Raw genomic sequence first — 23936 nt, forward strand, 5'->3', positions numbered from 1 at the left:
GAGTGCAACAATGAATAAACTCTAGACCAGTGTTCTTCTTTGTTAGGTTCAGGAACCAGTGGTGACTCCCATCAACTCCAAGTGCAGATCCCTGACTAATTGTTTATTGGGACTGTGCAAAGCCATGACTGAAGCCAAGTACTCTGGCATGATGTGGAGGTGATGGTTCTCACTGTACAGTGCTGTGCTGTTCTCAGCACTGGTGGGGCTCCTTTAAGAAAACTGAGCCCTCTTAAGCCCCTGCACTATCTTGGAAAGCATACAAGGAGTGTTGGAAAGTGTTCCCCTTCCTAGTGCTTTCTCCACATAGCTCTTATAGAGGGCTCCATCTCTATTAAAAGGCCATGCCAACACTGGCGAAAGTACAGTACTGTATGGAGGGACAACACAGTGGGAAGTGGCTCTTACATCTAAAAAAAAATTGCCAAAGTGGTGCTGCTTAAAAAATAAGTGAAGATTTTTCACTTCATCATTTTCAAGATGAAGTGAAGAAAAAGTGAAAAACTAGACAGACTTTTAAAAAAGCCTTTGAGTTCAAATTTTGCTAATTTCCGGTTCACTTTTGGATTCTAATACATTCCCATAAGAGAATCTCATTTGGAAAAACTGAAAGGGCTTTCCTCTATGCTTGCAGATCTTGCAAAAAGTTCCATTTTAAAAATCTGTTAAAATAATACTTTTCCCATCAGGTAATTTCTAAGACTGCCTTTCTTGAAATGATTGTTATAGAATAATATCTTAAGGGGGATATTTCTGAACATATTTTTTACTGCAGTCAGTTAAGAGATTGAATTACTGGCTTTTCTCCAATAACCTTTTTAAATGGTAAAGAAGCCAAGGGGACATTTAAACAGCTTTAAATATTCTGTGTGGTGATACTTGGATCACTCTGTGTGATTAACCTTCTAAGTTCAACCAAGGGACAATTAACACATATTTCTTACATCTCTCATATGTTCTATATACCCCAAGTCCATAATAATCCTTACTGCTCCTCCAAACTAGCCTAAGCAAGCTTCTGCTGGCCCTTTGAGAATCTGTTCCCAGCTTCTCTGGGGCAGACACCAGCTCCTCTCAAGCCAGAAACTCCTCTCTTTCAGGGTGCCTTCAAATAATAGAACAGGTACACTGCTTCTGTAATGGGTGAATAGAGACACACACTGCTATGAAATTGTCCAGCTCACTTCAGTTCTTCGCTCCTAAAGTATGCAATATCCAGCACAGTTAATAGTAAATCAAAGTTTTATTTAGGAAGAACATGTAATAAAGGAGAAGCAACAAGTTATAAAAGAATGAGAACACAAACTGCTTCTGGATTAAACTAGCCATTAGGCTAGAAGTTCAGTGCCTTTTAGAACAGCTTTTGGAGAGCTATGTTGCCCTGCTATGGCCTTGGCCTCTGCCTTTTGCAGACCCAAGATGCAAAAGCCAAGACTTGACCCCAAACCTTTGGTTTTATAAATCAAGCCTTATGACTTCTCCTTTTCCCTTGAGGCTGTTTCCATGGGTTCTTTGTGCATCTTTGCCATCAACATTTGCTGCGAAGATAGCTGCATCAGAATAACCCAGTCTCAGTCTCGTTTTTGCTCCATTAAACATTTTGGCCCTTGACTGAGTAAAACCAAGTGAGTGTTTAGCTTGTCCTCTGAACATCCATACTTTTGCTGGATGATGTATATGGGGATTGCTGGATAACTAAAACTAATTTAACCTAGGCCCTGGGAATTGAAATTGCCTTCTTAGCAGCTATGGACTTTGGGTTGACTTATCTATCATAGGAGACCTGACTTGTTCAGTTGAATTCCATACAAGTGCAATTTTTCTTTTCAAAAAAGCAGCTCTTCAATCAATTTATTAAATTCTCTTGCTGCTTATATATTGCAATATCCTGTAGAAATCAAAGTTAAAACTCCAACTAATCCCTCACTATTTGCAGTTTACTTTTCTGTTTAGAATTTGAAATTGTGTTTAGCTGCTTGAAGAAAGATGCAGCAGACATATTCCAGGGACAGCTAGTGCGGTTTGTACCAAAACACTGATGGGATTACTAACACCTTAAAGCACTTGGTTGTGAGAAAGTAAGATCTTTATTAAACATTTGCCATGCCAAATAGACATGGACAAATTTATTAGCCGTAAAGCCTCAGTGTTAAGTAGTAGACCAGCCTTTCTTTCCACATGGCAACCGGAGGTGCTGTTTCTTTGTGCCAAGTGCACACCTGGCAAGGAGCAGCAAAATCCTTCAGAAGAAGAGGGACAGTGAAGGATAACTACTTTTCTTACCAAGGATGATTGTGGCACGGATTGAGCATACTTAAAATTGTACATGCACAGAAGAGAGCTTCTCTTTAAGCAGTCTTCCAGAGTCAGGAAAGTCCTAAAGGTTTTGCAAGCTCCTGAAATTTCCTTCATTGCATGCAGAACCGGGATTATCACAGTACTTCTTCCAATGCTGAATTGAATTGAGATAGTTTTGATATCTAGGAGTTAGGAAGATCCAGGGTTCAAATAACTATGTGAGATCTCCCAGCTGGGTATTACAGTCTGTGTGCAGGGAGGGGCAAGGAAGAAGCATGAGTGCCCCAGGAATAAGCACATTGTCCCTATTCAGTTCTTATTCAATGACCTTGCTCTGTCCTATGTTCCATTGCTCTTTATTTCCACCAATAACCAAGAGAATTTCTAAAATTGTGAAATTGGAGAATGTGCAGTTTGCTACAGCTTTCAGTTCCTTAATTACATTTACATCCTCTTTTCTCTGGTCTGAGTTACTGATATGCCGTCTCTGAGTTGGAGATTTTTATCAGTGTACACATTGATAGACACTGAAAAAGGCAATCCAGATGTGACTGGTTATGAGTGTGTGCGCACACGCTGCTGGTAAAATACTGTACCAGATACCTTACCAATCAGAGTTACACAGGCATGGGAGTGCTTGTATGTTATGGGTGGAGAGGTAAAACAGCATCTTATCATGTTGTTTCACTTAATCCCCACCCCCTGTCTGCCTTCTCTGGGTTTTCAAATTTTTCTTTTGGTTGTATTTGTGCTAGGAGGGGCATTTTTACACTCTGAATCACCTGCTAAACAAAAGTATTGATTTTTTTAAAAAATTGAATCAGAGAGGGAAAGGCTAGGTTTTGAGGAGCTGAAGTTGAAAAGCAGACACGAAACCTCAAGACCACTGTTGGGACTTCCCCCTCTTATCTTTATTATTGGTTTTCCTATATCCAACTAGGGAAACCCAGATTGACTCAATTTCTTCGGAAATGGTGTGTCTTCCCTATGAGCCTCTCTTATGGGTTTGCTGCAGCTAATTTGTGAGAAGCTTCAGCCAGTGCTGGGTTCCCAGTTTGGCCAGGAACTCATCTCTGCCTTTCCAGAGCAGGGAAAGGTGCTCCCATCCACACTGGAAACCAGGCTCTGGCTGCTGAAGTGGTTTGCAAACGGTGCCATGTGGCCCTGCTTCTGTGTTTTGCCACACCCCTGTGTCTGCCATTAGTCTCAGGGGCATGGCTGAGGTTCCAGGAGCGGCCCCTGGGGTGTGGCAGCTTAGGTTCCATTGTCAATGATGGCTCTAAGGTGCGACCCCCTAAGGTGTGAAGGTGCAAACATTTCAGATAAACCAAAAGGGGACGGAGGAGAGCCAGGAGTGGAGGGGAATTCTGAGGGGCGACTTTGAAGATACAAGATTGTGAGGAGGGATTTCTAGAGGAGAGCAGTTTTATCAAGTGTTTGAGATCTGAGAAGAGACAGGCTAGGAGACTGGAAGGAAAAGAGTGCAGCAGCTTTCTGGGCCTGAAAGTGCAGACAAACCTTTGGAACTGGTTTGCTTTCGTCCTTGTGAGCCACAACCTTCTGAGGGAATTAAAAGAGAGTACATGTGTACACAAATTGATCTAGAAACATTGTTTAACTGTGTGATTTATTTTCATAGCCTCTGAATTCATTTCTGTGGTGTACTATGGAGTGTGGACTGTGGGACTAATTGTGCTCATTGTAGTTGTTGCTTATGGAGGTAACAGCAGATGCTCAGAGACACATGTTGCCAAATTCTTCTTAAACATTGTTATAATATTAATCTCCTGGTTTTGCTGTTGCTACCTGCCTATGCAGGTAGTGGAATAGAGCATTAACAGCAGTATATGGGGATGAGATAACAGAACTGATCAGTCCTATTCTGCAGGTAGTGTACATGCAGGACCCACACAGTCACGCTCTTGCTCATCCCCCTCAAAAGTGCAAAGACAAAGTCAGTGAATGAATGGAGGGTTTTATGGGGTGGAGTAGATCTAAGCAAGGAGGAGGAGTCTGAATATAAATGCACAGGATGGTGAGGGGAGAGAATAGAAAGTGAAACCAAAAGTGAACAGAATGTATTCATGCAGTCCTGAGGAAACCTTTTCTGAGTGTATCCTCCATTGTTTAAGGGAAACACCTATCATGGAAGCAGGCCATAAAAGAGGCCCCCAGTTGGGAATATTTTAATGAAGTTCCTGTACCTGTCGTTAAGAAAGGCATGTGTGCGAAAGGCAAACAGTGCAACAACAAAATGCAAGGCCTGGTTGCATGAATGAAACAGCATTATTTATTTATTTACTTGCTTGTTTGTTAGTTTGTTTGTTAGATTTGTGCATCGCCCCAAACGTTCGTCTCTGGGCGGTTAGGAGAAGCGTGTACCTTCTAAAAATGAAACCTACATCTATCTCTAAATATGTATCATGAGTATAGTAGACAACAAGAATGTACTTTTACAGAAAATGATTAAATAGAATCTCCCTGAGTAGTAACTTAAATTGTGATTTAAATCATCTTCCTGTGAAGCGATTTGAATAGTTATTTAAACCTATTTGATTTAGATCAAATCAACCCTGATGGAGGACCTAGCCAAATTGTGTTTCCATGGTTATGATTTTGTAGGCTAGTACAATATCTCAGTCTGAACATCAGATCTGCTGGTGTGAATGTTATGGACCTTTGAATTTCTCGTGTGTGTGTGTGTGTGTCTTGTACTGTTGGAGCTGCAACACCCATAACTATCCGTGTAAACCAGCTTGCACAACATAAGACCTGAGGGCTAGATCCAGCCTGCAGGGCCCTTCTTGCTGGCCCACAGGTAGAAATATCCTGCAACAACAGCAGAGGTTGTGAAAAACTCTTGGCCTGACCTGCTGCTTTATGCAGTTGGTAGCTTGAGACCAGATGCCCCCTACCATCCCTATTTGCCCCCCACCATCCCCTAACTCTAATTTGCGGCTGGTATGCACTCCGTGCCCCACTGATTTCATAGGGTTGGCTGGACAGAAATTGCAGTGTTGAGAAGAACAGAAGAGTTTGTTTCCAGGGTAGAAACCTTCTGCCCTTGCAAAATTGACACCCCACCTCATGCAGGCTGAAGCATTATTGCTGAGCACTGATTTGGGAGGTAGGATTGGGTTTAGCACATTCAGCTGAATTCTGTCCCCAAGTTGATAGTCTGTAGTTCCACTTGGCTTGGGATGCTTGTTAGCTCTCCTTTCAACTTTATCTACTGGAAAGGGAAATGTGAGGGAGGACAAAGATGCTGGAGGAGGATTCCCATGTACAGTGAGGGAAATAAGTATTTGATCCCCTGCTGATTTTGTCCATTTGCCCTCTGACACGGAAATGACCAGGCTGTAATTGGAATGGTAGGTTTATTGTAGCTGTGAGAGACAGAATAACAACAAACAAACCCTCAAAAGCCCAGTGCCCAAAAGTCAGCGATGGATTTGCATTGTAGTGAGGGAAATAAGTATTCGATCCCTTCACAAAAGATGTCTTAGTACTTGGTGGCAAAACCCTTGTTGGCAATCACAGAGGTCAGACGTTTCTTGTAGTTGGCCACCAGGTTTGCACACAACCCAGGAGGGATGTTGTCCCACTCCTCTTTGCAGATCCTCTCCAAGTCAGAAAGGTTTCGAGGCTGATGTTTGGCAACCTGAACCTTCAGCTCCCTCCACAGATTTTCTATGGGATTAAGGTCTGGAGACTGGCTGGGCCACTCCAGGACCTTCATGTGCTTCTTCTTGAGCAGGCTTCCCCAAACTGCGGCCCTCCAGATGTTGCTGAACTACAACTCCCAGCATACCCAGCCACAATAAATTGTGGCTAGGGATGCTGGGAGTTGTAGTTCAGCAACATCTGGAGGGCCGCAGTTTGAGGAAGCCTGTTCTTGAGCCACTCCTTTGTTGCCTTGGCTGTGTGTTTTGGGTCATTGTCATGCTGGAATACCCATCCACGACCCATTCTCAATGCCCTGGTTGAGGGAAGGAGGTGCTCACCCAACATCTGACGGTACATGGTCCCGTCCATCGTCCCTCGATGCGGTGAAGTTGTCCTGTCCCCTTAGCAGAAAAACACCCCCAAAGCATAATGTGTCCACCTCCATGTTTGACGGTGGGGATGGTGTTCTTGGGCTCATAGGCAGCATTCCTCCTCCTCCACACACGGCGAGTTGCGTTGATGCCAAAGAGCTCGATTTTGGTCTCATCTGACCACAACACTTTCGCCCAGTTCTCCTCTGGATCATTCAGATGTGCATTGGCAAACTGCAGACAGGCCTGTACATGTGCTGCCTTGAGCAGGGGGACCTTGCGGGCACTGCAAGATTTCAGTCCTTCACGGCATAGTGTGTTACCAATTGTTTTCTTGGTGACTATGGTTCCAGCTGCCTTGAGATCATTGACAAGTTCCCCCCGTGTAGTTCTGGGCTGCTTTGTCACCGTTCTCATGATCATTGCAACTCCACGAGGTGAGATCTTGCATGGAGCCCCAGACCGAGGGAGATTGACAGTTATTTTGTGTTTCTTCCATTTGCGAGTTATCGTGCCAACTGTAGTCACCTTCTCACCAAGCTGCTTGGCGATAGTCTTGTAGCCCAGTCCAGCCTTGTGCAGGTCTACAACCTTGTCCCTGACATCCTTCGACAGCTCTTTGGTCTTGGGCATGGTGGTGAGTTTGGAAGCTGAGTGATTACTTGCTTCTATGGACAGGTGTCTTTTATACAGGTACTGTAACAAGCTGGGATTAGGAGCACTCCCTTACAGAGGGTGTTCCTCATCTCAGCTTGTTACCTGCATATAGTGAAGAGACACCTGGGAGCCTGAAATCTTGCTGGTTGATAGGGGATCGAATATTTATTTCCCTCACTACAATGCAAATCCATCGCTGACTTTTGGGCTTTTGAGGGTTTGTTTGTTGTTGTTCTGTCTCTCACAGCTACAATAAACCTACCATTCCAATTATAGCCTGCTCATTTCTGTGTCAGAGGGCAAATGGACAAAATCAGCAGGGGATCAAATACTTATTTCCCTCAGTGTATATGTGGAATAGTGGAAAGGCAAAATGACTCATTCCCACTGCCCCCCACTTCCCTTTACCAACTGTGTGTAGTGTAGTAGACGGAGGATAGGTGAAGATCACCCCATTTATTTTCTTCCTATTAATACAAGCTATTGGAGGTCCATATTTGCATAAAACATTGCAAGGTGTAGAATCGTAATGTCTTTTATTGTACTGTATGTGCCTTTTTTCTTCTTCAAGCAGGTCCAGACCCGTAGCCAGATGGTGGGATGGAGTGCACCTGCCTTCCCCCAAATTCTTCTTCCTCCCCAGTGGCCACCAGGAGCTCAGCTGAGGATGGAGAAGAATCGCTTGCCTCACAGCCTGCTGCACCGGCACTCCAGCTGCTGCTCCTCCTCCCGTTCCTGCTGAGTGAGCAAGCAAACAGCTGCTAGGCTGTGCTTTTATCGCCTGCTCAAAGAGCCAGAGTGAGCGAGGCTGGCTCAAGGTGCTGAGAGAGAGGCGGGAGAGACTAGAAATGACCGACTTGATGGCCGCTGCAGAGAGAGAGAGAGAGAGAGAGAGAGACTGACTCTGCAGCTGCATCTCAGAGCAGCAGAACACAGAGGAGGAGGAGAGAGGACTAGTCTCTAGTCCTCCCCTTCAGCTGGGCGTATCGGGCAAGTGGCTGGCCATGTTCTTGACTTGATTGATATTAAGTCATTTTACGGGGTGAGGAAATGTTTACAGCTGAGGCAGGTAGTATGAGTAGGTGTGTGTCAGTGTGTCAGTCTGTCTTCCCCGCTGCCCGGATTCTGGCAGCAGGCTACTGCTAGCAAAGCAAAAAAAGAGGCTAGGGGAATGGGAAGTGTGACGTGTGTGTGTGTGTGTGAGTGAGAGAGAGAGAGAGACTGTATGTACAGAATGTACATAGGCATGGCTGATGCTCTACAAAGGGGATAGGCTTTCTCTGTGGCTGCTCAGGGCTTTGGAATATGCTTCCTACTGAAATAAGAGCATCTCCCTCTCTGTTTGTTTTCAGGAAGAACCTCAAGACTCTTCTGTTTTCACAGGCATTTATTTAGAATCAATTTTAATAATTTTGAAACTTGTTTTAATATCTATTTTATTCTATTTTTATTATGTATTTCAATTTGTAACTTTTAAATATATTAAATTTTGTACACCACCTAGAGATGTACATAATAGGCAGTATAGAAATATGATTGATTAATTAATATTAATTAATTAAATAGGTGGGCAGCCTGACCCACCACACTCTTGTGATTCCACTCCAAAAATTTTAGGCTGGCTACCAACCTGAGCAGGCCTTTACCACTGGAGGTTAATCTTCTTTCTGAAGCCACTGCCACATGCTTAAAGTGTGCATATTTGAAAAGGCAATTTAGTGAGATTGCTTCATAGGAAGCTGGCATATATGGAGTCAGACCACTGGTCTATCTAGCGCAGTATTGTTTTCACAGACTGGCAGCGGCTTCACCAAGGTTGCAGGCAGGGGTAGCGATATTGTTTAAAGACAGACCTGATCTCAAAATCGAGAGGGTATTGGAAATTGATCAGGGCAGACTAATGTATGTAGATTTTACTGTCAGGGGTGACCCAAGCTCTGCAACCACTCTAAGGCTTGACCGAGCCTTTAGACTCTGTGCCATATATGCCCCGGTACAATCACACCTTAGGAAGGCTCTTTGGGCTAAACTAAAAGATATATGTGACACCAAGCGCCACCTCCTGATCGCGGGGGATTTTAATAACAGAGCCCAACTGAGCGACAGGAAAGCCTTTTCGGGAGGCCTCTAAGTCTCCCCCTCAAGTCCCTCTCTAACGAATGAGGAAAAAGCTCTCCAACATTTTCTTAACATTTAATTTTTATTGATTTTTAACACTAATAACAACCATAACAAACACAACAACAAGAATGGACTTCCCGCTCATCTCCTTCGTGAAATAACAAATCAACATTTTCTCCAACATTTTCTGAGTGAGACTCTGGGTTTAGATGATAAGGCCTTGGGGGTATATAATGATTTGGATTTTTTTCCCAATCCGTCACGAAGAGAACTTTAAATCGCAGTATAGACATAAATTTAAAACCGGAGTCAAATTTACATATTACCACCAGAGATCAGCTAGCCAGCTAGATAGACTCTGGGCTCCCCCTTCTTTTGAAGTCTACAGGTGTAAACTAGTACTTACCCCATGGTCAGACCATGCGGCTGTGGGATTTATTTGTAATCCCTCTGAGGTAATTCCACATGGTAAGCCCTTGTGGCGATTACACCCCAAAATGTTAAGTGATTAATATCTCAAAGGTGTCCTTTTATCAGAACTGAGGTGACAGATCCCTCGGCTATTAGAGGCAGGAGATGATCTTTTGGGAGCCTGGGAGACACTTAAAAAGAGGGTGGGCTGCCGTACTAGGGCAGTGACCAGCCGGACATATAAGAGAGGGGTCAAAAATTATCAGAAAGCGATCATCCAACATTTGAGGATTGTTGATAAGATGAACAGGGGAGAAGCCTTCGACGTGGAATCATGCCGCCGCTACAAAGAGACAATCAGGACATTTCAAAATGAGCTGCAGCACAGGCATTTAGAAAATAAGCGGTATCGCTTCAAAGGGTCTGTAGTTGAAAAAGGGGAGTGGGCAAAGGACAAGATGCATGCATCTAGTTTGACATTCCAAGGCCTGCGATCGCATGGAAGTAGCCCACTGATGGCTGACCCCCACGATATGTTAAAGATCATGGCCCAGTTTTATACAAACTTGTATGCATTGAAGGATATTTCTGTAAAGGACATTCAATCCTCTGTAGATAGGTTCTGCAGTCTGAATGAATATGGTCTCGGCTATTCCCTCACTGAGGGGGGAAAAGCTCTTTGACCCATCCTGTAACGATAGAAGAAGTCAGAGCAGTTATCTCAGCGGGAAAGAGTGCATCAGCCCCGGGGCCTGATGGTCTGACATGGCCTTTCTATAAGATTTATGCAGACCAGCTACTACCAGTTTTAGTAAAATTATTTAATTTTGTCCTAGACAATGGGCATTTAAATAGGTCCTTTGGGGATGGCCTCTTAATTCCCCCCGCCAAGAAAGGTGACACCACTTTACCACAAAACTAGAGACCGATAACCCTCACAAATATCGATTACAGAATCTTTGCCAAAATCCTAAATAATAGATTGGCGAAAGTGGCTCCTAAACTGGTCCACAGCTTGCAGACAAGCTCTATCTTGGGAAGAAAGATGACAGACTCATTGTGTCTGCTGAGAGAACTTTTTTACTCTATACAGAATGAAAGTTAGAAAGGTCACCTCCTCTTATTGGATCAAGTTAAGGCCTTTGACAAAGTGAACCACAATTATCTGTGGACATTGTTGAAAGCTAAGGGTATACCACCCCTGTTCGTGACTTGGATACAGCTGTTCTATACGAATGCAAAGGTGACAACACAGATTAATGGATGGCGGGGCGACCCGATCATTTTGCATTCGGGTGTCCGCCACGGATGCCCACTGAGCCCATTACTTTATGTTTTTGCCCTGGATCCGATCCTGATCAGGATTCAGAGAGAACCCCATCTGCAAGGACTCTCGGTCTCTATCCCTCCGCCCTGCGAGATCTTCCCGGGAGGGAGAGTGAGGGGATAGCCGAACCACCTGTCACTCAGAACTGCACTCTGAGTTTAGGGTAAAATTTGTAGCTCATGCCGATGATGTTGCATTACTGTTATTGAATGAAAATGAAATCTCTGTAATACTAGACCTCTTCTGGGAATATGGCAAGATCTCGGGCTCAGAATTAAATGCTGACAAAAGTGTATTTGTTAAAATGGACCCCAGATGCCAGCAACTCTCGTGCCTACCCATCTCTGAATGTAAAAGCGAAGGGGCCCCAGAGTCCAAACTGAAGTGGGTAGATACAGTAAACATTTTGGGGATTGAATATGGGATTAAGGAAAAAGTCTGGGCGGGGGGGAATTGGACAGATTGGGAAGAAAAAGTAATGCTTAAAATCACCATGTGGAAAAAATGGAGCCTCGCCATGTACCAGAAAGCAGTTTACATCCGGACTTACCTGATACCCCTGGTGCATAACCTGGCGGTAGTCTATCCTCCCCTGCTCGATCTCCTTCAGAGAGTTGAAAGCCAGATCTTCCATCTAGTATGGCACACAGTGTCCTTCCCTTTGGCCCGTGTGGTAGCATTTAAGGAGGTAGAGCGGGGAGGCCTAGCCCTACCTGCCCTGCAACCCTATTTTGTAACTGAATTCATGTCCTACAATTTTGGAAACTGGATTTTTGTGAATGTCCATAATATGTCCAACCTCCTGCAAAAAATCTGGGTCTTGCTTTTTGCTCTGCATTGGCGCAAGTCAGCATGGGGCATAGCATGGTGGGGGAAAGGATTTTTCAATGGTAATATCACACAAGTATTAAAAAGAGAACACCCGGACTACTTGAGAGATTTGTTATTCACACTTAAAAAATGGAAGGTTGAACCGGATCTATTTAAAGGATCTTCCTCAATTAAGCAGCTAAGGAAAACAATTTATGGAGAGATTCTAGAAGTGGGTTTCTTAAAACCTGATTTAGAACGTAAACGCTACAAACACCTCACTTCACAGTACTTGTTGCAACCCAATCACCCTATCGCTCTCTTTAAGGAGAAAAAAGTCCCTTTCCATTTATGGGAAACAAGGTGGCGCTTATACCATCAAGTACTACCACTTAATGCGGCTAAGCCATGGCTCCCAGAGGACCAGCAAGAGTGCCCTAAAATCACCTGCAAACAGAAAGCTAGTGAGCTAGGTAAAACATTCAGGGAAACCCACTCACATTTCTTAAAAGAGTGTGTGGTAGCCAAGAGTGTGGCAGGGAGTAAGCAAGCTGTTAGAGTGGCCTGATTTGGAAAAACAGACTTGGGAAGAACTAACATCTGGTTTGAGCGATAGAACCTCCTTTCGAGGTCCCAGAAAGAAAACTTCAAGGAAACGGGATGTAACGGGTGTCCTCATACTAGGGAATTGGAATGTTCCCCTCCTCTTAATCAGGTTAGTAAACCTGTATGTCATTTATGCAATGCTCCTGCATAGGAATGGAGAGGGAAGACGCGACCAAGAGGTTCACGCAGATGAGACAGTAAATCTCTTCTGGAAAAGTTTGTATGGTTATATGCAAAAAGACAAGAGTATCTCTTCTAAACAGCAATGGGACAAATTGTGGAAATGGACGTCGGATGTAAACCCCCCCCCCCAGATTACCTGATGTGCCTTGAAATCCCCCACCCCTGAGTTACAGTACTACCTGCATATACTTCATAATCTTGTGGGTTTCCAAATCCTTGTGTGTAAATCTTTGTAGATATATCATGTACAAACAACCACTTTGTATATAATTGTGCTTTGGCAACATACTGTATGCTTTGGTAGTTTGTTGGTTCAATAAAAAAATCTTGTCCTATTAAAAAAAATAAATAAAAATCTTGTCCTATCTTGGAGAAGTCAGGGAGGGAACTTGGAACCTTCTGCTCTTCCCAGAGCGGCTCCATCCCCTGAGGGGAATATCTTAGTGCTCACACATCAAGTCCCTTTCATATGCAACCAGGGCAGACCCTGCTTAGCTAGGGGGACAAGTCGTGCTTGATACCACAAGACAAGGTCTCCTCCCTTCAAATTGGTATTTCCTGTACTATGTTTAAACCTGCCTGTTGACCCACACCCTTCAATGAAGCAAAGACAAAATTGCAAGGGTCAGTTGCAAAAATAAGTTTCCAACTTGTGTATGATTTATTAATGGAGAATCGTCTTGCATAGCATCTCTGCTATCCTCTGAGGAAATGCAGAAACTGGAAGGAAACCACTGATAGTCTATCTAGCAACAATACCCAGCAAGACATTAACTGTCGCCCAAGCAAGATTAGTTGTTCATACTAAGACTTGACTTCTTTAACTTTGCCTCTTAGAGACAGCACTGGTTTTTTCCTTTGTTCATTGCCATCATTGCGAGTCACCTCGTGGTGAATGTTGCGAATTGCACATCCAGTATTGCTCTCACTTGCTCTCTTGTCTGGCCACATCAAACAGTTTTGTGTTTCTGAGCTTGGAGTCTCATGACAGTCATAACAGGCAAATTGCAATGAAATGTTTATTTTGGGAATTGTGGAAAGGGAGTGGAGGAGAATCTGGAGATGTGTTGTGTGTTTGAGATTTATTAGGAAATTTTTTTTAATTAACTGAGTAGTGAATTGGTAATGCATTTACAACTTTCACCAGAATTGCTCTGCCAGCTACTGCTAGGATCTTACTCATTTATTCAATACTGGGATTCTGGGGGAAATCCAGGCATTTGCTCTTTAAGGCAGTATTAAAAATATTACTGCCCTAGACTCTGGAGTGCTAAAATGCTTGCCTCTGAAAAGTGGCCCTTGGATTTTCTAATGCATTCCTTTATCAATTCACCTGCGTATTTGGTTTCCACAAGAGTTAACTTGATGCTGCAAGCCAACCTAGGAAGTAATGTTATCTCATTGAATGTTCCAGGCACAAGATCATTAGTTCTGTAAAAACTGTGCCTTCTGAATTCATATTCAGAACCTATGTGTAACTGTGTTTTTAGTATTTTATTTAAAAACTTTATTCTCTAATTCTGTCCTTAAAACATTGAATTATTTGGGCTAGGCTTGTGACTGTAATGTAGCGAAATACTTACCATGTCCCACTTTCTGCTGGAAAGCACATATTGGAAGTGCCGAGCATGATTCAGAATGTGTGTAATGCTATGCCTGATGTAAATAATACTGTATCTCTAAAGCTCAAGCAGATATTACCAGCTTAGGGAGAACATTGCAGGAGCTATTACAACACATCTACTGTTCTTTGTACTTGTAAAACTATCTCTGTCAAAGGAATGCAAGGCAATTTGCAGAATATCAAATGTATGATGTAATGAGTTTAATTAAACAGGAGTCACTGGAGTGGATTTCAGAAGTTAATGGGCTTGGCTAGGAGTGAATGCAGAAAGAGACGGTGTTTGGATTCAAGGAGAATCTGAGGCCACTTCTTATGCAAGTGGTAAACTTGTGTCTGGGCAGCACTCCTTCAGGATGTTTTGAGTGGTCTCCATACAGAAATTCCCTTCACCTAGAAAAGTAGATGTGGAGGAAGGGAAAGCGGGGGAATGGTTCTAGCTTAGTCTTCTTCACAGCTGCTGCTTCTTGAGTAGGAATGTTGCTTTGCAGAGGAATATTCCATCATTAGCCCTTATGTGCAGTCTGAAACAATACAACCCAGGAACGAGTTTAGCACATCATTGAGAACTTAGCCTAGCTTTTATCTGGCATTTTAAGTGAAACACACAGTTGCCTCACTGGATAGTCTTCTAGTGTGTGAAGCTATACTTCATATTATATAGTCTGTGAAGTCATATTCTGGTTCTGTGTGTGTGTAACTCCTAATGGGATAGATAATGAAGGGTGTGCTTCTCTGAATTTGTTCACATTGCAGAAAGATGTGTGTATCCTTCTCTGACTGTGATTCCTCTTGGGTATAGGGAAGGATAGGTTTCTTGCTGTGGTTGACAAGGGGAATAAGTTCTGACTGGCAAGTCAAACCACTGTAGTTTTAATGTTAAACTCATAATGCTTTGCTGTCTTTAGGAAGTTGATATTGTGGTAGCTCCGTGTCGTGGGTTCCAGTCAGCAGAAGTCACCTTGAGAGGATATATGAATCATGTCCTTCCAGTCCTCACTTTTGCCATCAATGAGGCAGAACTTTCAGCACTGGATATAAATGAACTGCAGGAAATCAAAGAGGAATTCTCTCTGCCTGTCTTCTTTTTCAAAGTGCCAGATTCTGGGGCTGAACTTATCTCTCCACAAAATGCAGAAAATGAAAAGTCATCCCTTTATCGGCAGCTGCTAGACATAGACTACCTTAGTACCAACCATTGCAGCTGCGGAGCTCCCAGCTCTGATGCCAAAGCACAGAGCATGCTGGTGGAACAATCGGATAAGATTCGTCTGCTTAGCACTTTCTCCAAACAGGTGCTGCAGAAGCGCTTGGTTGATGCAGCCACCATCTTGAACATAGTACACTGCCGTTGTCTGGACATCTTCATCAACCAAGCCTTTGACATGCAGAGAGACATGCAGATCACTCCAAAGCGCCTAGAGTACACACAGAAAAAAGAGAATGAGCTGTATGAATCTCTAATGAACACGGCCAACCGCAAACAAGAAGAGATGAAGGACATAATAATTGACACTCTCAACAACATGAAAGAAGAGCTGCTGGAAGATGCTGCTAATATGGAATTTAAAGGTAACTTCTAGCAAAACAAAAAGGAGTGGCAAAAATTCAATTCATGGGAAACACTGACCTTTCTCTTTAAAACTAAAACAAAAAAATCCATCCGTTGTAAACTAAAGTCGCTTTTATATGTATTTGTACTGGCATAGCTTCTATTTCCTTCATGGTGGCTCTTGCACCAGCCTGGGTGTATAAACAATCTATTCATAGGTTTTGTCCTGATAGCATGAACGCATGTCACCCAGCCCCTTGAGAGGTGCACAGCTTACATGGCATATAAAAATGCTATCCAGATGAATCATAAAGTAAAAGTAAAGTTGCACCATTGAGTCTGTGTCGACTCCTGGTGACCACACAGCCATGTGGTTTTCTTCGGTAAAATGCAGGAGGGGTTTACCATTGCCATTTCAGCATTTTCCTATATTGTTGCTGCCTGAAGTAGATGTTACAGGGGTGTAAATTTCATGTGTATCTGCACTGGGATGAACAGTTATGCTGGTACAGCCATATGTAAAGGATGTATAACAGTGCAAAAGGTCCAAATTTCTAAATGTCTAATCTTTAGCTACTATGACATGATGATAATTTTTTGCAAGAACCTGGACATGTCTGAGCAAAATGTAAACTTCTTTGTTCTTCTTGAATAGACACGGCTTCGTTCTTTTCAGGTAGTGAATTTGGGGGAGGTGGAATCTGCACACTCTGCATGCTATGATTAGCTGGCCTAGAACTTTGTTCGGTTAGCAGAAGTGCTGAAAATAATTTCTGGAGCTGTCTGACTTCACCCCTTTCTTGAACAATACAAAGATGTGGTTAGTTTCCTGTATTCAAGGACTTTTCAAATATAAGACAACTGTCAAGACATCAGTAGAAAACTGCCAATCTTTTGCAGACATGAAACAAGAGTTAATTATCTGTTTAAATATCAGCAGCTTTGTGATAGAGCAGAACTGGGTCACTAGCTGAACTAGAAAAATTGAAACAAACATGTAAGCAGGCTTGCAGCCTGATCAGAGCATACTTACTCAAAAGTTAGTTTCACTAAATTCATTGGGATTTGCTTCCTGATATTTGCAGGATTGCAGTTTAAGTGATTTTTCACCTTAATTCTGGAACAAAACACAGTGGGCAGCATCCAGAATAATGCTGCCTTTGTGTTAAAATTGCCCATGCACAACTTCTTCCTAAGCCTCGTCTTCTCTATGCTGCCCTGAAGGTACTCCCAGAGCGCAGGGACATATTTTGTGGGGTGGGGGGCAGTGTTGATCTGGATACCACTCAATATCTTTTTCTGAGAGGAAAAAATTATTATTACATTTTTTATTATTATTACATTTCTATCCCGCTCTTCCTCCAAGGAGCCCTGAGCGGTGTACTACATACTTGAGTTTCTCTTTCACAACAACCCTGTGAAGTAGGTTAGGCTGAGAGAGAAGTGACTGGCCCAGAGTCACCCAGCTAGTTTCATGGCTGAATGGGGATTTAAACTCAGGTCTCCCCGGTCCTAGTCCAGCACTCTAACCACTACACCACGCTGGCTCTCTTCCATTTAGGATGAATCTTCCATTTAGGATGAACTAGTAGTACTTGATGTACATCAGCTAGCTGTTCTGAAGAGATGGATTTGTGTGTGTTTCCTTCTAGTTCCTTTTCAGTGCCTATGTTTACATACTTGAGCTCTATGAGCAAGCTCTTATGCAGTGAAATTTCACACCAGATGTTAATTCATAATATGTAAATAATGTTGGCAGACTGACAATGTGTTTAGCTAAAATTTTAAACTTTGCAGATATTTGTAGGTGTGTTTAGTCTGTCTTGGAAGTTGTAAGACTCTTCCTTGAATACAGCCTTATAACTGCAATCTAGTGGTGTGATTTGATCCAGCCAGGTTAAACTTGAGTTTTGCATTGAATTCAGTAGAAAAGCCTTAAGCAATATTTAACTTGCCCATTGACACCAAAGGAGCTAAGTGCTTCATTTGTCTGAATTGTGGGTTTTACAAGTAGTGAATACTTCTAAACAAAATCAGTCCATTTAGTGGTTTTAGAAGACCTCTGTTGCATTGGATCGAAGTCTAAAATCATGCTAGTTCTGGATTACTGCTGAAAAGCTTGGATTGTAATGCTATATTTCAATGCTTTTCTCTCTCCTCCCTCCCCTCAGATATTATTATTCCTGAGAATGGAGAGCCTATTACTTCCAAAGACATTAAATGTTGCATTAAGCAAATCCAGGAATTGATAATTTCCCGGTTAAACCAAGCAGTTGCCAACAAGTTAATAAGTTCTGTGGACTACCTACGTGAGAGCTTTGTAGGGACTCTGGAAAGATGTCTGAAGAGTCTAGAGAAATCTCAGCAAGATGCTTCAGTCCATATTACAAGCAACTATCTAAAACAGGTAAAACAGAACACAGAATTGTTGAGCTAGTTTACCGATTCTGACTTCCTTGGATGCAGGCTAGCTGTAGCCTTTACTTGCCAAGGCAGTCTGTTTTCTAATCCAGAGTAGGCAATATCTCTGTGGAGTGCATATTAACATATTTTCTGCTTACAGATACTGAATGCAGCCTACCATGTTGAAGTCACTTTTAACTCTGGTTCAACAGTAACCAGAATGCTGTGGGAACAGATCAAGCAGGTATTAACATTTTGAAAGTGAAAAACCACTCATAGGACCTTAATGAAACTTGGTGTCCAGTAGATCTGCCTTTGTTCTTTTTTCAACTGATCTTTATTCCACAGAATGGTTTGTGGAATAAGTACTTCTGTTACTTCATAATGTCTACATTCATCATACTGTAGAATAAAGGGGAGGAGCCATAGTTCAGTGGTACAGCACATGCCTTGAATGCAGGAGATCTTGGGTTCAATCCCTGGCACCTCCAAGTACAGCTGGGAAAGATCCCTTTCTGAAACCCTGGAAACAATTGCTCCCAGTCAGAGTAGACAGTACTGTGCTTTATGAACCAATGGTCTGACTAGGTGTAAGGCTGGCTTATATATTAATAGTGTTAATAAAAATGGCTTGTGTTCTTCTACATTATTCTGGCTTCTTTCTTTGGCCAGTACTAAACTTGCAGTTCAGGTGAAAGCAGAATTTGAATACTTTAGTCAAGAAAATTGTACACCTTTCTTCTGTCTAGATAATACAGCGGATTACATGGGTGAGCCCACCAGCTATCACGCCAGAGTGGAAAAGGAAAGTAGCTCAGGATGCCATTGAGAGTCTTAGTGCATCCAGGCTGGCCAGGAGTATCTGTAGCCAGTTCCAGACAAGACTGAACAGTTCTCATGAAGCTTTTGCAGCCTCTTTACGACAAGTAAGTTTGATTTAAAGAGAACTACAAAGAATAAGGATCAGCAGACTGTGTGTGTGTGTGTGTGTGTGTGTGTGTGTGTGTACACGCGCGTGCGCGTGCACACGCAAATACAATTGGAAAAGCAAGCCTACCTATCTCTTCTCCTTTTTGTTTTTTAACTATTCCTAGCTCTTCATCAACAAAAAGACCCACTCAGGCCCTCTCTTTTGCATCTCCTGGCATTTTAAGTAGGGGTGTGCAATTCGGGTTTTCGGTGATTCTGTTCGGGACCCGAACCGAATCACCCCCGTTCTGTTCTGTGCCCGAATCTGGGCTACCCGAATCACCCCGATTCGGTTCGGGTTCGGATTAAATCCAAATCCGAATCAATTCGGGTATGAAAAACGGGTCCCAGGGGCAAAATAGTGGGGTGGGGTGGTAGTTCCCAATGGTTGGAGGCTACCACCCAAATTTCAGGGGGATTGGACAAAGGGCTGATTTTGGGGGAATTGTTGAAGTTTACGCGTCTTTAAGGTTTTTCCCCATAGAGAAGCATTGAGGTGTCAGCAAATGTATAGCTTCACGCGGGGGGCAAAGGGGTGGCCTAGAGCAATGTGGGGTTGGTAGTAGTGCCAGGTAGGGTCAAGGAAGCTACCTGAATTTTTTCAAAGGATTTGGGCAGAGGGCTGATTTGGGGGGAATTGTTAAAGTTTACGTGTCTTTGCAGAAGAGTTGCAGAAGGCTGGGCACTGCCATTTTGTCATGGGATGGGAAGAAGATTTGGTAATGGTGGGGTCAGCTGGCCTTCAAAGGGGATGAAAAATTAGACATTTTAAAGATTATTCCCCCTTCCACTTCTGTTCCCAACCCAAGTGATGCTGAATCTTCCAATTTCACTTTAGCTTTGTGTAATGCTAGTTTAGAAAGTAGTAAGATCTTGGCCACCCTAACTTGCTCTGGATGAGCATGTAGACCTAATTTTATTCATTTATCATGCTTATATACCACCTGATATGATAGATGGAGACCTAGTTGGATGAGATGGGTGGGGTTAATTTTATCCCAGCTTTGTCCACCAACGTCTTTAATGCCACTCCAAGCTAAACTTGGAGAGTAAGGACTTATAATGTCAGGGATCTGCTGTGCATAAATCCCTGCCCCCCAATGGATACCCTGTCTAACAGAGTTTTGAGTGTTTGCAATGGATAGTGGGCATCTGAGGCAGAATTAGGGTTCTGTAGTGCACAGCTCAACACTTTCTGCTGAGCTTTATTAGCCGCCTTTGATTTTTCTACGTTGGTTGTGCTGGGGAATTTCATCCTCCATGGCAAAGCGCCTTTGGCTTAGGAGTTCATGGCTTCTAACAACCATGGAAATTGCTATTTGGCTTTCTTTTTTAAAAGTAGAAGTGCCATAGCATGTTGTTCATGGGTTATCCCATGGAAGTGACTGTTCTGACAAACCACTGTTTTAGTCTGGGACTTGGTTGAATACTGTTATCATGGAGGAGTGGATTAGATGTGCCTGTCAGATGAGTAATGTTTATATTTGACCTTATTTCTTTTTAGCTAGAAGCTGGCCACTCAGGCAGGCTAGAGAAAACAGAAGATCTTTGGTTAAAGGTTAGAAAAGACCACGCCCCTCGGCTTGCACGCCTCTCATTGGAAAGCAGGTCCCTTCAGGATGTCTTGTTGCATGGTAAGCATTTCAGAGTCTCACAATTGATTTTTTTTCTGAATGCTCTCCTACCTTTCTAATAACATAGGTGGATGCTTTTGTTATGTTGTATGGTTAATTGACATTAATTGTTAATTATCTCTTTGACATGTTAACTGGGGTGGTTTTTTTCCTGCAGGTGGGGGGAGGGACATTGGCTTTCTTTCATGTTGGTAGCTAAATGAATTTCAGCATTCAACTCTTCCCTTTAAAAAAAGAGAGAGAGAGAGAGATGGAGCCGAGTCTCATTACTCTGCTTCACTACTCATTTCTCTTGATTCATCAGTAAAATCATTTCCCCGGGAATAAAGAGGAACAACTTCATGATTAGCTGTGGGTGAGAACTCTGGCTTGGAAAAATCAGGATAGGCCACCTGTAACCAGTTGCATATTTTCCCAGTATTTATGAAGGTCTAGTTGCCCCAAGTAACGAAAGTGGGGTTCAGGGACCTATGTGTTGAACTAATTGACACATGTTAACATACAAAGCTAGCCTCAAAACATAACTTCCATCCATGTTGGGGGAGCGGGACAGGGATTATATAATTAGGGAGTTGAGTAAGGATGCGCATGGAACCAGTGGGGGGGGGGTGCTGCTGAAAGGCAGGAGGCTAACTTTAAGGGTGGGGGAAGGTGCTCTTACCCCTCCCGCCTTGTTCCCCTTGCCGGCGCTGCACTTTAATAAGGGTCCAGCGGGGCAGCAGCATACTTCCCTGCCGCCCCGTTGCCTCATCGAACTGGAAGTACTCAATGCACATGCGCATGTCCAATGTGCACACTGGGTACTTCCAGTCACTTCCGGTCCAACGAGGCGACAGGGAGGTATACTACTACCCCATCGGACCCTTATTCATGTTCAGTGCTGGCAGGGGAAACGCAGCGGGAGGGGTAAGAGCACCCTCCCCCGCCCTTAAAGGTGCCCCCCGCCTTTAAACTGGCTGAACCACTGGTCGTTCGAACCTGTTTGGGGGCTCATAAAAGGGCCTCCAAACAGGTCTGTGCACATCCCTAGCATTGAGATAGAAACATAGGAAGCTGCCATATACTGAGTCAGACCATAGGTCTATCTAGCTCAGTATTGTCTACACAGACTGGCAGTGGCTTCTCCAAGGTTGCAGGCAGCAGGAATCTCTCTCAGCCCTATCTTGGCGATGCCAGGGAGGGAACTTGGAACCTTCTGTTCTTCCCAGAGTGGCTCCATCCCCTGAGGGGAATATCTTACAGCGCTCACACATCAAGTCTTCCATTCATATGCAACCAGGGCAGACCCTGCTTAGCTAAGGGGACACCTTAAGCTCACTACCACAAGACCAGCTCTCTTCTTGGTACTAATGGTACCTAATAGATGGTGGTACTAATAGTAATCTGGATTAATCCAAATACTTAAAGATAAGCAATCCGATTACCATATGGGTACTTCTGTCTAGTAGCTCTCCTAGAGAGTACTGCTGACACTCATAATTAGAACCAATGTTGCCATATATCTCTATCAAGATCTAATACTAACTCAGTACCTTTTATTTAAATATCAAGGTAGATTTCCAAAATGGGAATTCTATACTACTCCAGACACTAATCTTTTGAGCAAATGAAACCTGAGGAATGTGTGTTGCTGGGGAGAAGCATATATGATACTTTTTCTGACAAAACAGCTGCTTGTGTTTTAGGTAAACCAAAGCTAGGCCGTGAGCTTGGCCGAGGCCAATATGGAGTGGTGTATTTGTGTAATGCCTGGGGAGGTCACTTTCCGTGTGCGCTCAAATCTGTTGTTCCGCCAGATGAGAAGCATTGGAATGATCTTGCACTTGAGTTTCACTATATGAGGTATGTGGTATTATTCTCAATCATTCTCTCTCTCTCTCTCTCTCTGTGTGTGTGTGTGTGTGTGTGTGTAACCAACAGAGTGTTCTGTAGCAATGAGTTGATCTAGGTTGAGCATAACACACAATTCCTTGCATGTATTAAAGACAAACTGGAATGCCCAACACAATTTTTCAGTGAAGTTGAGGATAACCACATAATCAGAGCAATGGTGCATTTCTAATTCTTAGTCTTGAGGGAATAAATGACAAAAACGTAAAGTCTAACAGTGTTCAATAGGCTGGCTAACTTCAGGCCTGTTGGAAAGAACATCTTGCCAGCAAACCTTGCTTTATGCTAAACCTTCTGTTAACTTGTGTGTCTGTTTACCAAAGCACTAGACTGTCTATGCTGTCGTTTGAGATAACACATTATAATAAGCTGAGTTTTTATAGCCTTAACTGTTTGTTAATATGAAAGGAAGAGTCAACTAATCAAGATTGTTTCTGTAAGTGTTTTTAGAGCTGAAAAAAAAATTCACACTTGTAAAATTAAAACCAGGTAGAATTGTCCTCTCTGGTATTATCTAGCCATTGTGTTTGACTTTTGTGTTGCATCTTTTCTAGGTCTCTTCCTAAGCATGAGCGGCTGGTAGACCTTCATGGGTCAGTGATAGATTATGGGTATGGGGGAGGTTCCAGCATTGCTGTTCTGCTTATAATGGAACAATTGCACAGAGACCTCTATACAGGATTGAAGGTGAGGAAGAGAAATGATCAGATGGAAAACTGGCACTGTAAAGACTTACACCATCTTCAGTAGCTCTGATTTAATGTTACTGATTCTATTCACAGGTGTGTGTTTTTGCAGCATATTTACACTTAATGTTGCTTTGGATTATTGCAGCATTCTTCTCTTCATGCTATTCCTAATTAATCTGTTTCTCCCCATGCCCCCATTGCAGTGTTGGCTGGCAGCACATTCCTTCTGTTATTTCTGGAGGGCCAAGCATGACAGAAGTGAACCAACTGTTATAATGTGGAGGAGGGGGAGGGTAAAGAAGACAGTGCATCCAATTCTCACTAGCAGTGTGGGACTAGAGCTGTAGATTTCTTTTCAGTAGAACAGTACAGATTCTGTGAGACACTTAAGAAAATGTATGAGGAAGAAATAGCTCTCCTAAGGGATCTTTTCTGTTGGAGCTATTCCATTTTATGCAAGGCGCATAGTGTAATAACTAGAGAGAGACTGCCAATTTGTCAATGGCATTCATGAGCTTTTCTTTCCCGTCAGGCTGGGTTGACATTGGAGACAAGATTGCAAATTGCCTTGGATGTCGTTGAGGGGATTCGGTTTCTTCATAGCCAGGGGCTTGTCCACAGAGACATCAAACTTAAAAATGTATTGGTAAGGGAGATCTGTCTGCCAGTAGCTTTGTATTCCTTGCTGAAATGGAATGATACACCAGTAGATGAAATAATAGCCTCAT

General features: G+C 43.0%; 1 protein-coding gene and 1 long non-coding RNA gene across 5 annotated transcripts in view; one reads left to right on the forward strand and one right to left on the reverse strand.

Moving 5' to 3' along the window:
• DSTYK (dual serine/threonine and tyrosine protein kinase) overlaps positions 1-23936 on the forward strand; it is a 77191-nt gene that overhangs the window by 43363 nt on the left and 9892 nt on the right. For 3 of the 4 annotated variants that reach the window (XM_053251160.1, XM_053251158.1, XM_053251159.1), the window contains exons 3-10: positions 14980-15643; positions 17795-18030; positions 18187-18270; positions 18776-18952; positions 20500-20629; positions 22315-22471; positions 23074-23206; positions 23741-23854. In XM_053251160.1, the coding sequence (XP_053107135.1) occupies positions 14980-15643; positions 17795-18030; positions 18187-18270; positions 18776-18952; positions 20500-20629; positions 22315-22471; positions 23074-23206; positions 23741-23854 (1695 nt within the window). Of the gene's footprint in view, positions 1-14979; positions 15644-17794; positions 18031-18186; positions 18271-18775; positions 18953-20499; positions 20630-22314; positions 22472-23073; positions 23302-23740; positions 23855-23936 lie in introns of those variants that run through there. The other variant, XM_053251161.1, reaches the window with a different exon arrangement.
• Positions 15355-23936, reverse strand: part of LOC128325430 (uncharacterized) — a 30961-nt gene continuing 22379 nt past the window's right edge. The window contains exons 2-3 of the long non-coding RNA XR_008307443.1: positions 17933-18021; positions 15355-15489 (exon numbers count right to left, since the gene is read on the reverse strand). This is a non-coding gene — a long non-coding RNA (uncharacterized LOC128325430). The remainder of the gene's footprint in view (positions 15490-17932; positions 18022-23936) is intronic.

Source organism: Hemicordylus capensis, chromosome 4 (assembly GCF_027244095.1).
Source record: "Hemicordylus capensis ecotype Gifberg chromosome 4, rHemCap1.1.pri, whole genome shotgun sequence".
NCBI lineage: Eukaryota > Metazoa > Chordata > Lepidosauria > Squamata > Cordylidae > Hemicordylus > Hemicordylus capensis.